Raw genomic sequence first — 14,391 nt, forward strand, 5'->3', positions numbered from 1 at the left:
TTTGTTTTATGGAAAACGTCCATATGTCTTCAAGCACATATCTTCTTTCCTTTTCTGAGCTCAGCAAGCCCACGCTCATCACGAAACACGAACTCAGCCCAAGCCCATCTTCATGACACACGCATGTACTATCTCCTGTAGTACTTCACGAACTGATACAGAAAATCTCTCGAATCTGCATCTTCAATCTCCCCCTTTTTGACTATGCATGTGCACTCATCATAACTGGCTTGAAAGCCACGTTTTCAATCTCCCCCTATGAGTCACATCATGGTCAAAAACCAACTCGAAGATCAGCACCTTCCAAATCTATGAAGAAATCCCATCACGCCATCTTCATCAATCTTAAATCAAACTTTGTTCTACTTCCTCGACAAGTTTCTGTCCTCACTCTCCCTGATCACACCAGTAACTTAGGTGACCCGCTCTGATACCAATTGGTAATTAGTGGATTGGCCCTAACCCTTTATATATTACTCAATTATTTCTCCAACTACCGATGTGGAACTTTATTCATCAACACTCCTTAACTACACATCAGGCATCATACACCATGTCCTCATCGACGGTAATACCAGGGATAAAATAACTTTGGCCTTTCTAAGAGTTTACAATGTTTTGGTTGATCTATAGTATTTTTTCGTAGGTCTTGAGCCAGAAACCAAGTACTACTACAGGTGCGGAGACAGCTCTGTTCCTGCAATGAGCGAGGAGATTTCTTTTGTGACTTTGCCACTTCCAAGCAAAGACTCTTATCCTCAACGAATTGGCTTTGTTGGGGATTTAGGTCTTACTAGCAACACGACCACCACCATTGACCATCTGATGGATAACGACCCTTCGCTGGTTGTTATTGTTGGGGACTTAACATATGCAAACCAGTACCGTACAACTGGCGGCAAAGGAGCTTCATGCTTCTCATGTTCCTTTCCAGATGCACCTATTAGGGAGACGTATCAACCTCGCTGGGATGCCTGGGGAAGGTAAAATGATCTTACTATACGTGGGTTAACAAGTCGGACTCTAAACAACTCTCTGCAGGTTCATGGAGCCACTGACCTCCAAGGTCCCAACAATGGTCATCGAAGGCAACCATGAGATTGAGCCTCAAGCTTCCGGTGTCACCTTTAAGTCATACTCTGAAAGGTTTGCTGTTCCTGCTACTGAGAGTGGCTCCAACAGCAACTTCTACTATTCTTTTGATGCTGGAGGAGTGCATTTTGTTATGTTGGGTGCATATGTTGATTATAATCAGACTGGTAAATCCATAAAAACACATGTATCCTTTATTCCCCTACTTCCATCAAATCTTATTTCACTGAATGATTATCTTAGGAGCACAATACGCATGGCTGAAGGAAGATTTGTCTGAAGTTGATCGCGGGGTGACACCTTGGCTGGTCGCAACAATGCATCCACCTTGGTACAATAGCTACTCCTCACACTACCAGGAGTTTGAATGCATGAGGCAGGAAATGGAAGAGCTTCTTTACCAACACCGTGTCGACGTCATTTTTGCAGGACATGTTAGTTCCCAAATTCTCTCTGGTGAAACAGAGATTTCATAATGCTTTTGACTAAAAGTGGCGTTTGCTGTTACTGAATGAAGGTACATGCATACGAGAGGATGAACCGAATATACAACTACACGCTAGACCCATGTGGGGCTGTTTACATAACAATCGGAGATGGTGGGAACATAGAGAAAGTTGACGTGGACTTTGCAGATGACCCTGGGAAGTGTCCATCCCCGGGAGACAACGTCCCAGAGATTGGAGGATCATGCCCTTTAAACTTTACTTCTGGCCCTGCCAAAGGAAAGTTTTGCTGGGACAGACAACCTGACTGGAGTGCCTTCAGAGAGAGCAGCTTCGGCCATGGAATCCTAGAGGTATATTCATAAGCTTTATTCTTCGATGCTGTTATAAGAGCTTAGCACTAGTCTGTTGATACAGGTCATGAATTCAACGCACGCCTTGTGGAGATGGCATAGGAATCAGGATGTCTATAAAGACGACAGCTATGGTGATCAGATATATATTGTTCGTCAACCAAATCTCTGCATTTCCCCTGCAACATCGAGGTACTAGCATCTCTGTGATCTGTATAGGTACAGGTTAATCATATTGTACCGTTTGACATGTTTAACATATTTTGGCTTTGATTGAAAGGGAAGCAGGCGGAGGAAGAGAGACATCAGGCGGCGAAAATAGATTTTCCTCTCCCTCATTACCAATTTTCATTTGGATATTTCTCGTTTTTGGCATTTTATAGTTCCATCGTGTTTGGGCATTTTTGTATAAAGCGTCGGTACCACATCCATGGTTTACTTTCTGATTAATTCAGGTTTTTTTTTTTGAGCAACGATTAATTCTCTTTTTTTTTTTTTTTTAGCAACGATTAATTCAGGTTTGTGATACGTTTTGGGTATCAGATCCTGGTAAACAAAGATGAAATGAAATAAGTTTTTTTGACTTTTTAAGTACTCCATATTGAATCGTTTAAGAATATTAACTCATAACTATTTTATGTTGTTAATTTCATGTGAAGTTTTCTTTCATTGATCTGTATAATACGAGTAAATCATTCTTTATGAAACTTGAAATATATATTCTATTAATTCTTCTGTATGACCAGTTGATAAAGGTTATATCCAATTTAAAATTTTAATAATACACACTTTTTAATATAAAAGCAACGGAATCTATTTTCTTAATGTAACCACCAATTAAACTGATGCATAATTGTCGGCCACTTTTTGTAACTGCATCAAAAAATCTAATTTAATCAAACATTGAACGGAAGTTAATTTAATATGCGAATAGAAAGGGATAGCTAATAATTTCCTATTATAACGTATTAACGTGTGGTGTTCCTCTAGACCACCCAACTTTTTTATTGTTCCTGTATTTCAGTGATTATTATGGGTCCAACTGGTGACCATTTTAAAAATTAAAGGAACTACAAGGAAAAGAATTCAAAGGAATGATATGGAATTAATTAGAAGGAAAATTGGTTCCATATCTAATTTAACGTGGAATATATTTACTCTATAATTCCTTATAAGAAAGGGAACGTGAAGGAATTACTAATTCCTACAAATAATTAAATTTCCTTCTAACTGGTGAAAAAGAAAATGAATTGAGAGGAACATACAATTCCCTGATATTTTTTCCTTGAATAGGTGTCACCAGTTGGACCCATATTAAGTGCATGCTTAATTAAATAGTATACTAGAGGTTGACCCGCGCTTTCGGAAGCGCGGGTATTGTATTCTTTGAATATAATGTTATATGAACATATGTATGTTTTGGTTGTATATATAAGAGATTGTATATTTAATTATAAAACACTACTACTGAAAAAATTGGCTAAGTTTCTAACACAGTCATAATATATCAATATATATTGATAGTATGGTTATATAATATTTAGAATCTTCATATCATACATAAATTACGATTTACGATTTTTTAACATTTTTAACAATGCATATATTTACATGGAAATTGGATAAATTATTATATGACAAAAGTATATTGAGTGAATATTAGCAAATTGTTTCTAGTTTTAGTAGAAACAAATAGAACTATAAATTAATTCAAAATTTAATAAACACCATAAATTGAAAACCACATAATTTTTTGCTATCAATACTATTAAATATGACTTAATAGATAAAATTTTTTTTTTAAATAAATACAATTTGTTTTTAAAATGTGTTATAATAAATCACTTATAATATTGTAATTTGTCAAGTTATTATTTAGATGTTCATTTTAAATAAAAATTTTAATTGCTATATAAATATTTATTTTAAACGGGCCTGTAAATGTTATCATACAAATGGGTTACAATATCAAAAATTAATTATAAGTTTTGGTTGGTTTTCAAAAAATTAAATATAAAGGCCCAGACCCATTACAGTCTCGATTTTCAATGATAATAGAAACCAGATCTAGTTTGCGTTTTTCAGACAGCATAGCCGTAAAGAAAAAAAAAATTGGATCCTACTCTGTCGATTCAACTGCGAAACAAAGATGGGTATTCCCAGGAAAAACAAATCATCCAAACGAAGTTTGTTAGGGTCAATATTTATGCGGTAGTTTGTTTTTATTGTGAGATTTGCAAACGAAGTTCAAAAAAATCCTCAGCAACTTGTACAATTTCGAGTTTGAGTCCTTGGCTACCGATAATAATCCCAGGTAAATACCAAGATTTTGAATCTTCATCATACTTTTCTTTTTTCAATACTGTATTTACCGATGAAACATGTTTTTTTTTTTAAACCGTTGATATCGGATCTAATTTTTTTTACCAAATATGTTATGCATGTTGGATTTGAAGATTTGATTTTCATAATCAGTAGAGATGGAAATAAAAGAGATTGTCTGAAACCACAAATCGAAAGGTATTATTTTAAAATAATGTTGCAATTTTATGTATTTCGTTAAATATTTTTGTTTTGAAAAACTTTGTATTTCGTAAATTAATATTGTATGTTAATAAAATAAATGCGCTTGAAGATTTCAATATCTATACTATTAAACTTTTTTGAATTAGAATTAAGGTTTAACATATATTTATGATTCTTTGTATTGTGAGGTTTGCAAGGGAGTTCAAAGACATATGTACGCTACCAAACATAATCCCAAGTAAATGCTTTGATTCATAGGTATCTTCTTCGTATTTTCATTTTTCAATACAGTATATTCAGATGTTGAATGTTTTTTTATAATATGTTATTCTCAAATATAATTTTTTTTAATCATAATATCTTAGTCATGTTATCTGATGATTCTTTCTCTAATTCAGATGAGATGGAAATCTAAATAGATAGTCCGAAACCAAAATTCAAAAGGTATTCAATTAAATACTGTTGCAGTTAATCTTTATGTTAACATATAAATACTTTTTATTGTAACATATAGGTAAATACTATTAAATGAAGATCTTTATGTTAACAACAAATTTTAACAACGATAAATAAAGACCTTAAGACTTCAAAATCTATATTATTAAAAATAAATGTATTTTATTTTAGTTATTTTATTTTCTATTAATGTCTTTTGGTTTTTATTCCGAGGTGTGCAAGGGGAGTTCACAGACATTTACATGCTCCAAAAATTTCTATCACTGAGGATAATTACAAAGATAAGTAATCTAATGAATACATCAACGAATGTTTTAAAAGCATAGATTCTCCATCAATAACATATCTAACGTTTTACAGACTAAAAAGCAAGGATTTAAACTTTGGAGTTCAGTACAATCGAGTGATGACATGGGACAGTAGCTTTAACAACGATCAGGTAATATAAGTAATACTCAAATGTATTAGTATTGAGTTAGAAATACAACTGATCTATTAAAGCTGCTATATAGGAATGTAACTGTTTATGGATGATGATTGATGATTGATTATTGATTAGAACTACGACAACATAATGTAATCTGTTTCTGTTTATTCCATAATGAACTTTTCCTAAAGTTCTCATTGTTTGAGCGTAAACACACACGCAAAAGGTGTGAAAGAAAAGAATAGTCTGTTAAATAAAACAAATAGAATCATCAAACCAAAACAATTCAGAGATTTTCAAAAATCTCTTTGAAAACAACATTTTGCATTTGTTTCTGAGGCTTTCCATTTTCATCAACAATTAAAATCTTCAAACCTTTCTTGGATGTGACCCTAGAGATAGCAACATAGAGTTGTCCGTGAGAAAACACCGGGCGCGGTAGAAATATTCCAACATGCGAGAGTGATTGCCCCTGGCTTTTATTAATAGTGATAGCAAAAGCCACAGAAATAGGAAGCTGCCTTCTCCTCATCTTGAATGGTAACTTCTTGTCTGAAGGAGTAATTGACAGTCTTGGAATCAAAACGACTTCCCCAACTTTCTTTCCTGTAATAATTCGAGCCTTCACACAAAAATCAGACATATCTATAATCTGCAACCTAGTTCTATTCATCAATCCACCAACATGATCAATATTCCTCAGCAACATGACAGGGCATCCTACTTTTAGCCTAAGAGTATGGTTTGGTAAACCTGATGCCTTGATACTGTTCAAAAAATCTGGTGTCAGAGCTTGATCATTAACTGATCGTGTATCAGATGGGTCTATGCTGTCTGAGCTTTAATATATTCTTTCCTCACCTGAAACCAAAAAAACAAATTATCGCATGTAGCAAATATAAAATCAGAAAGTAGAGATCAAAAAATACTTACCACCAAGTTTATCCAACATATGCTGATTTATATTGTTTACGTCCTCATTTGTAGGGCAGAGAATAGCTCTCTCTTGAAAAAAATAGGATCTTTCTGATGTTGTAGAGCTGTAGCATCTCCATAAATTTCTTTGCTGATTGATTCTATAGGATCGTCTGCATCCATAATCAGAAACTCATCTGGAATAGTAATTAGTGCATCACCATAATTAGGCTCGCCAGCTACTCCATCTCCAACATCTAATATCCATTGCGAAAATGCTTCTAGTTCCTTCAACTCTTCAGCAGTCATATCAGTCGACAGCAACCTCATATTTTTTGTTAATTTGAGCACTTTGCAGTGTTTCCATAGATGGAAATAATTTAGAGAATTCATCACAATCTCAGCCCTGGAACCACCATTAATAACAGGAAGTACCTGCCTGAAATCTCCTCCTAATACAACAACTTTCCCACCAAATGGATTCTTTTCTTTAGTCCTCATGATGTCTACTAAGCTCCTGTCCAACGATTCAAAACAATGTTTGCTCATCATCGGTGCTTCGTCCCAAATTATAAATGAGGCTTCTTTAACCAAATTAGCAGAATCCGTCCCTGGTGGTAAATTACACAGAGAATATTCATCAGGATTGATTGGTATTCCAAATATAGAATGTGCAGTCCTTCCTCCTTCTAACAGAAGCGAAGCAATATCAGATGAAGCAACATTCAACACAATCTCACCCCTGGATCTAATAGCAGCAGATAATAATCTCCACAAAAATGTCTTTCCAGTCCCACCAAATCCATAAACAAAAAAAATACCGCCTGTTTTTGCTGTAACTGCATCCATAATCTCCTGGTAAATCTTTCTTTGTTCATCTGTCATCTTTAAAAAATCCTTATCATGTTGAACCCTCAACTCTTCACGGTTGTAACTTAACTCATCAAGAATGAGTACATTTTGACAATCATCCACATTCTGGAAGGGCTTTGGCATTTTGTCCCAATTAGATAGTGAAGATCCGTTGCTTTTCAAAAAAATTTCAATCTCCAATAGGGCTCCTTCTTTTTTTTCAGCATCAGTAAGACATAATCCTGTTAAAATAACGGTAATGAGTTAAATTAAGATATACGGTATGTATGAAAGCATGTAAATCCGATGGTTTTATCTAAAATTGAGGTTAAAGCAAAACCTGGTCTGTTTAATTGTTTCCTCTGCCTATACTGTATATCTTCCGAAAGAAACTCCCACGTACTTGCCCAAACCTTTTCTGGCATCGATAAAGTCATAGACATGAGCATGACAGCAAATGAATGTCGAAGGCAGGATGCTGTGCTCGAGTAGCTTGACCTGATAATATCATCGATGTATTCTTGATCATCTTCAAGTAGACCACGAGCAAAATAACATTCTTTAAAAGAAGAGTAAAGCACATTATTATACGTCCTTATGTCTTCAAAGCACGTCGGGCCACGGACAATATTCAGCAACACACGTAGATAATAAGTTTCCTCAATCTTTTTTGGTGCATAATTTATTCTCCCAATGCTGAAACCTCTTTTTCTTTTTTGAAGTTTTCTTTCTTTTTTGTTCCAAATGAACCTTGTGGGAATTTCAGCTAAAGTTAGAGTTCTAGCAACGGAGCTAACCTTGTTCAACTCAAACAAGGCCATTAAATAGGTATTCTGAATCATCACTCGACTTGTTACTTCCTCATATGTGTCGTCATCCTTAAAGATAATAATCTGCTTGCCTGGTAAATGGAACTGGATTTTCTCAACGGGCACTGATCGATAATGAATAGGAAACTTAAGTGTTCTCCATGAAGATTCACATGGAGAGACATATCTGAAAGAAGGATATATATATTAGGACATAACAAATATCTTCAGTACAATACAAAGAAAACACTACATAAATCGTTTAATACAAACATTCTATAATTAAATTAAATAGTGCATGTTTTGATATATTAAGTGCATGCTTAATTAAATAGTATATGTTTTAAAGAATTAACACTGTTCAATTAATCCTGCTATGAATATTTTTTTTTGTCATCAACAAAACATATTCAATTAAGTATGTTTATAACGGAAGATATAGCATATATTATTCTATTCAAATTATAGATATAAAAATTCGGATTCGATTCCGATTATTCAGATATTGATTTTTAGATGAAATATTAAAATATGAAATGGCTATGGCACAAGTATATAGTTATGTAACATCACTAATTTAATATAATTATCGAAATTCTTAGTAATGATTAAAAAAATATTTTACACATATATAATTACAAAGAAAAACACAATATGTTTATAAAAAAATACAAATATAATTACAAAGAAAGACACAAACATAAAAATTAAATATCTTAAAAAATATGTAAAACAAAAAGTATTGAGAGAGGGTCAAATTTAAATAGCATTTAAAAATATACCAAGGCGGGTCATATTTTCTAACCAAAACAAAATTGAAAACCCGCAGATTGGCGGGTCAGCGGGGTGAATTTGACTCGCAATGCAGCCTTAACCGTGAGTATACCATATCAATTTTAAATTGCGATTACTTAATAAAATATATTTTATTAAAATTTATAGACAAATATGATTAAAAACATACAAATATAATCAGAAAAAGAAAAACAAATATCAAAAATTAAATTTTAAACAAAAAATATACCCGCCCTTTTAAGGGCGGATCAAAATCTAGTCTATTCTATTAATTCTGGAGTTTGCCCTGTTGATAAAAGTTGTGTCGATTTTTAAAATTTTATAACTCCCTTTTAATACACTTTAATACACCTTATTATTTTTTTAATACACTTTAATACACCTTATTTAAATTTAGATAACTGCTGTTATTGGATTATACACCTTTAAATTTTTTTTTTGACGTTAAAAAAATGGTAACTGTCTGGTCGCCGTCATGACTCCGCTGCTCTGCATTCACGGACAGAGATCTTGAAACTAATTCGCCAGCGGTTCTAATAATGTCCACTATCTTGCAGTTATTATTAATAGTGTCTAATACTATTAGTGCTTCGTGAACTTTAAAGTTTCGAAAAAGTCATGTTTTATTTGCAAATTATTTTGGTAGATTTAACAAAAAAGAACATGTTGATGACAAATTATTATGTGTAATAATAGTGTTATATAAATCATTATATATGAAAACAAAGCATGAAAATTTAATTAAAAAAATATAATTTCATCTATTAATTACTATTTTATTTTTTTTTTTAAATTGTAACTATACTTTGTTTTTTTAAATGTAATATTTATTTACGAATAAAGTACAAATTTAATGTGTGAAAAGACTATGACACAAGTGTATTTTATTTGGGGTGGGTGCGGGTTGGTATATTCTGGATTGCGGGTATCCGTCAACTTGAAAAGTATTTTAAAAAATAAAAATAAAAAGAAAAGTAAACACTTTTTAAAAATATGGTAATTAAAAAAAAGGTAAAAAAAATATTATAAATATTATTTTTATATTTTTATAATAATTAAATTAATAATTATTTTTTAAAAAAGTTATAACCCGCGGATAACCGCAAAACTAAATGAGGTGGTGCTGGTACAAATTATTTGTTTACGGGTTGTGCGGGTCACATTTTTTAACCAAAACAAAATTGAAATTCACGGGTTGCGGATTCGACCGTATCAATTTTTAAATTGCTATTATTTAATAAACAAATTTTGATTAAGATTTATACACAAATATGAATACAAAGAAAAACAAATATAATCACAAAAAACAGAAATATGAAAATTAAATTAAAACAAAAAAATATATCTGCCCTTTAAAGGACGGGTTAAAATCTAGTCAATACTATTAAAAGGAAAGCAGTCTTAAAAAGTCACTTAAACAAGTTGTTTGAATCCTTTCTTTTTTTAGCTTAGTCTATTATTATATACAATTAAATAATATAATTAAGGGCAATTGTCTAAAATAGCACATTTGAAGTTTTTATCCCAAAAATGACACCAATGAGAGAAAGTCACAAAATAGCATTCATTAAAGGGTAAAATGACATTACTATCATTGTGTTATAATTAAGAAAATAAACAGGAAAATAAAATAAAATAGAGAAAATGATCCAAATAGCATTAATCCAACTTTTTATCTCCAAAATAGCACTCAGGATTTAAAATCACAAAAATAGATTTCATTAAGTGTGTCATTTACCCTTATGCCCTCTCCTTTAATTCTCTTTGATTGAGTAAATAAAAAAAAATTGAGATTTGAAATCTCTCTGCCGTCGTCTCTTTCTCCGTCATCGTCGTCTCCTCTCCTTCATCGTCGTCCATCGTCGTCATCATCTCATCTCGCCGTCGTCGTCTCCGTCTGAAGGATCTCGTATAATTCAAACGGGTTTTAAAAACTATAGAAGGAAAAATTTCTCCAGAAACATTACATTATCTGTATTTTGAAATCAAAATCCAAGATCTTCTTTGATGATGATACTATTAGTAATCCTTCTTCGTCTTCCTACTCTAAACAGACGTAAGGTCTCTGCTTTTCTCCCTTCACTCTTTCATCTGATCTGGCTATACTTTTTGAGTATCTGATAGATCTGAAAGTCGAATCAGGTTGTTGATTTCTGTAATAGAGTTTTGTATTGGAATGATCAAAACTGCTGTGTTGTTGTTGTTGTGTGGGAAGATCAACAAGTATCAATTTAGTTGGGCCTAAAAATGAAAAAAATCCAAGATACAAGTTTCTTCTTGTGGTTGGGTGGTTTTATTATAAGCTGATGAGTTAGTGAAAGTGAATTAATATAGTGAATTTGATCAGAGGCAGTTTTGGTTGTAGATTTATTTTTATTTTTTTGAAAAATGTTAGCCATTTGAGTGGTTTTTAGAGATTAAAAGCTTCAGTGTTTGGGTTGAGTTCAGGTGGGGAATCCATGGTTGATAGATCATCGAAATAGTTATAGTTGCTCCTCTTCGTTTAAAAGCTTGTTTAGAGCAAGGTGTGATCCTTTTGCTAGTCAGGTAAAACTCTGGTGTTTATCACCATTCTCAACGAGTGGTAATACTAATAATAATCTGATAAAATTTTCAGTGTTTTATGTGCTTCTCATGTTCCATTGAATGCCACTCTAGTGTTTCGTTCTACTATACAGACAGGAAATCAGGTACATAATCTCTAATTCCCTTTTTTCTGTTTGTGTTTGTATAGTTTTCTTCTTTGTTATACTGTTCAGGATAGGCTTCCTGAACAAGTACTAAGCCTTCCAAAAACGTCTTGAATTTTGCAGGTTAATACTGATTCAGCTAGCTGTAGCATGCAAACTAGCGATACATTTGCTTCTCATGTTCCATTGAATGCCATTCCAGTGTTTCGTTCTACTGTGCAAACAGGAAAACATGTACATCGTCTCTAATTCCCTTTTTTCTATTTGTGTTTGTATGGTTTTCTTATTTCTTATACTGTTCAGGATAGACTTCCTAACCAAGTACTAAGCCTTCCAAAAATGCCTTGAATTTTGCAGGTTAATACTGATTCAGCTAGCTGTAGCAGGCAAACTAGCGATACATTTGCTTCTCATGTTCCATTGAATGCCACTTCAGTGTTTCGTTCTGCTGTGCAAACAAAAAATCTGGTACATCGTCTCTAGTTCCTTTTTTTCTGTTTGTGTTTGTATGGTTTTCTTCTTTTTTATACTGTTCAGGATAGGCTTCCTGAACAAGTACTAAGCCTTCCAAAAACGTCTTGAATTTTGCAGGTTAATACTGATTCAGCTAACTGTAGCAGGCAAACTTGCGATATATTTGCTGCTCATTTCCATTGAATGTCACTCCAGTGTTTCGTTCTACTGTGCAGACAGGAAATCAGGTACATCGTCTCTAATTCTCTTTTTTCTGTTTATGTTTGTATGGTTTTCTTTTTTTTTATACTGTTCATGATATGCTTCCTGAACAAGTACTAAACCTTCCAAAAACGTCTTGAATTTTGCAGAATCTTCTTTATGAAGGTGTTTCTACAGTCCCTCTGCATGCTCTTCTGGATTTTAGTTCTGTCCATATTGGATTTTCACCAACCACGCGAGGAGTTGGTGATATTATGGTGAATATTTTAAAACCAAGAAAGATTTGATGTTGAGGATGAAGAAATGGGCTTTAGAGTGGAAGTTTGAGTACAAGACTGTCTCTTCTAACAAGTCAAGTGTGTTATTGAATTGTGTTGATGACACTTGCACGTGGAGGATGCGTGCTACCAAGCTACCTCTTGCAGACTTTTTCGTTGTTAAAAAATATGTTCATGATCATACATGCGATACAACACACAGGAAGGCCAACCACATACAAGCATCTGCAAAGTTGTTGGGTTCTTTGATTTGCAGCAATTATGGAGAAAAGAAGGAAAGTCTCAAACCAAAACAGATCATTGAACAGGTCAGGATGCCCAGCGGCTATCAGATGATTCTCCTCAGCCCAGCGGCTAAACACTAAGCACTCTCTCCCATCCCCCTGGTTCGATATGCAAGTGGACTCTAAACTTTTTCTATTTTTTTTTGTCTGAAAACATTACATTTTGAAACTTTCCATTTATGCAGATATCAAATCCTTTGTTTTTAATCTTATTTCATTTTTATTTCTTAGTTTCAGCTCTGTTTACAAAGAAAATAAACCTAATATGATATTCTGGAAGCCCATCCAGAAGATTCGAAATGCCTTCCTAAATTTAAGGCATGTCATAGTTAAATATAGTTAAGTGTTACCAATGATCAGATGATTCTCTTTAGCCCAGTGGCTAAACATATAGAAACTTTAAGCACTCTTTCCCCATTCCCGGGTTCGATTCATAGTGGACACTAAATTTTTTCTTTTTTTTTTGTCTGAAAATAACACAATTTTGAAAGTTCCATTTATGCATATATGAGATCCCTTAGTTTTCTTGGTTTCAACTTTGCTACAAACAAAAAAAAAACCTAATATGCTCTTCTGGAAACCCATCCAGAAGATTCGAAATGCCTTCCTAGGTTTATAGATACACATAATGGTTAAGTGTTAAACAGATGGCAATAAAAAATTATCTTAACTAAACTGGTCGTCCAAAGTTTTCATGACAATGAAAAACAATCTCAAAGTTTCATGACTAAGAAAAACAATCTCAAAGTTTTCATGACAATGAAAAACAATATTTCTAATCGTCCAAAGCTTGCATATACAAATTGGTTGAATATTTCACATGACAAGCTCTTCCTTAGCTCCTTTACATTGCCGTCATTAATCCTCGACATGTCATTTATTCCAGTACCTTGACCATAAAGACACCACAGTTGGACGACAATCCCGTCTTGGGTAAACCTTCTGCTGCTGTAACTTCAAAAGGAGTCACCTTCTCTTTATCAACCTCCTTACCAGAAGTTTCCAACATCAAAGCAGGAATCAAAACTGTCATATTCAAAACTCGAGATCAAGATATAATCCATTGCATACATCAGACAAAGAAATTTAATCAGATTGAAAGGGTTTTTACGTGCCAAATCTTTTATAAACACTAGACAGTTTCACAGGACAGTTTCACAAGACAGTTTCACAAGACAGTTTCACAAGCACAAGCAACAAGAGACTCATTAGTAAATTCAAGAGTCTATCAAAGATATCTACATGCCTAAGCAAAACAAGACACCAAGCAAAAAAAATTCAAAATTTGTTACCATCCGAGTTTTCTGGAAGGCTTTCCTGAAACTACACAAATACTTCCTGAAAATTTTCTAAACAGGAGACAGTTTCACAAGCAACTAGAGACTAATAATGTCATAAGCAACGTTAACACATTCAATAGATGCAAACAATACAACAGATGAATATGTAAAAATGCATCACAAGCACAAGTAGCAAGAAACAAACTTTTATTTTTGTTTTTTTGTCAAAATCAAATTTTCAGGAAGGCTTTCCTGAAGTGAGAAAGACTTGAATATGCAAACAAAACGACAGATGTAGATGCAAACACACATTCAATAGATGCAAACCCTTCCTAAAGTGAGAAAGGATTCATACAAACCCTTCCTGAAGTGAGAAAAACAAACACACACACAATTTCACAATCTTATCCATTATCAATGCAACTCTATCAATACCTCATACCCAAATTCAAAAGCTTGAATCTGCAATATACCTAGGTGTGTTTAATCAAAGAGAGAGCTCTGGAGATGTTT

The 14,391-nt window shown here is 33.3% G+C and overlaps 2 protein-coding genes across 10 annotated transcripts; both read left to right on the top strand.

The window, feature by feature from the left end:
• Positions 1-311: 311 nt before the first annotated feature.
• Positions 312-2,344, top strand: LOC108821979 (purple acid phosphatase 23-like). The gene is made up of 8 exons (XM_056997407.1): positions 312-408; positions 542-568; positions 647-983; positions 1,042-1,259; positions 1,336-1,526; positions 1,610-1,891; positions 1,956-2,083; positions 2,172-2,344. The coding sequence occupies exons 1-8, from the start codon at positions 312-314 to the stop codon at positions 2,272-2,274; spliced, it is 1,383 nt and encodes a 460-aa protein (XP_056853387.1). The 3' UTR covers positions 2,275-2,344.
• Positions 2,345-3,967: 1,623 nt separating this feature from the next.
• Positions 3,968-12,828, top strand: LOC108821829 (uncharacterized). Of its 9 annotated transcripts, none has more exons than XR_008940368.1 (11): positions 3,968-4,205; positions 4,348-4,411; positions 4,606-4,675; positions 4,816-4,861; positions 5,087-5,312; positions 11,120-11,218; positions 11,330-11,361; positions 11,485-11,595; positions 11,719-11,829; positions 11,953-12,062; positions 12,186-12,828. XR_008940368.1 is itself a non-coding variant. In XM_056997408.1 (11 exons), the coding sequence occupies exons 5-10, from the start codon at positions 5,280-5,282 to the stop codon at positions 12,016-12,018; spliced, it is 471 nt and encodes a 156-aa protein (XP_056853388.1). In that variant the 5' UTR covers positions 3,969-4,205; positions 4,348-4,411; positions 4,606-4,675; positions 4,816-4,861; positions 5,087-5,279; the 3' UTR covers positions 12,019-12,062; positions 12,186-12,828. The 9 variants fall into 9 exon arrangements, 6 of the variants coding, with proteins under 6 accessions (XP_056853388.1, XP_056853392.1, XP_056853390.1 ...); XR_008940367.1 differs by having other exon boundaries at positions 3,969-4,205; positions 11,289-11,361; XM_056997408.1 differs by having other exon boundaries at positions 3,969-4,205; positions 11,120-11,196; positions 11,289-11,361.
• Positions 12,829-14,391: the final 1,563 nt, after the last annotated feature.

Source organism: Raphanus sativus, unplaced genomic scaffold (genome assembly GCF_000801105.2).
Source record: "Raphanus sativus cultivar WK10039 unplaced genomic scaffold, ASM80110v3 Scaffold0634, whole genome shotgun sequence".
In the NCBI taxonomy this organism is placed as follows: Eukaryota; Viridiplantae; Streptophyta; class Magnoliopsida; order Brassicales; family Brassicaceae; genus Raphanus; species Raphanus sativus.

Bases quoted from the DNA above. Each gene is read 5' to 3' on its own strand.
- LOC108821979 (XM_056997407.1), top strand. From the start codon at position 312: ATGAAGAAATCCCATCACGCCATCTTCATCAATCTTAAATCAAACTTT. The intron at 409-541 runs GTAACTTAGGTG...ACTACACATCAG, and splicing joins CACTCTCCCTGATCACACCA to GCATCATACACCATGTCCTC. The intron at 1,892-1,955 runs GTATATTCATAA...CTGTTGATACAG, and splicing joins TCGGCCATGGAATCCTAGAG to GTCATGAATTCAACGCACGC.
- LOC108821829 (XM_056997408.1), top strand. From the start codon at position 5,280: ATGACATGGGACAGTAGCTTTAACAACGATCAG. The intron at 11,197-11,288 runs GTGTGATCCTTT...TAAAATTTTCAG, and splicing joins AAAAGCTTGTTTAGAGCAAG to TGTTTTATGTGCTTCTCATG. The intron at 11,830-11,952 runs GTACATCGTCTC...TGAATTTTGCAG, and splicing joins CTGTGCAAACAAAAAATCTG to GTTAATACTGATTCAGCTAA.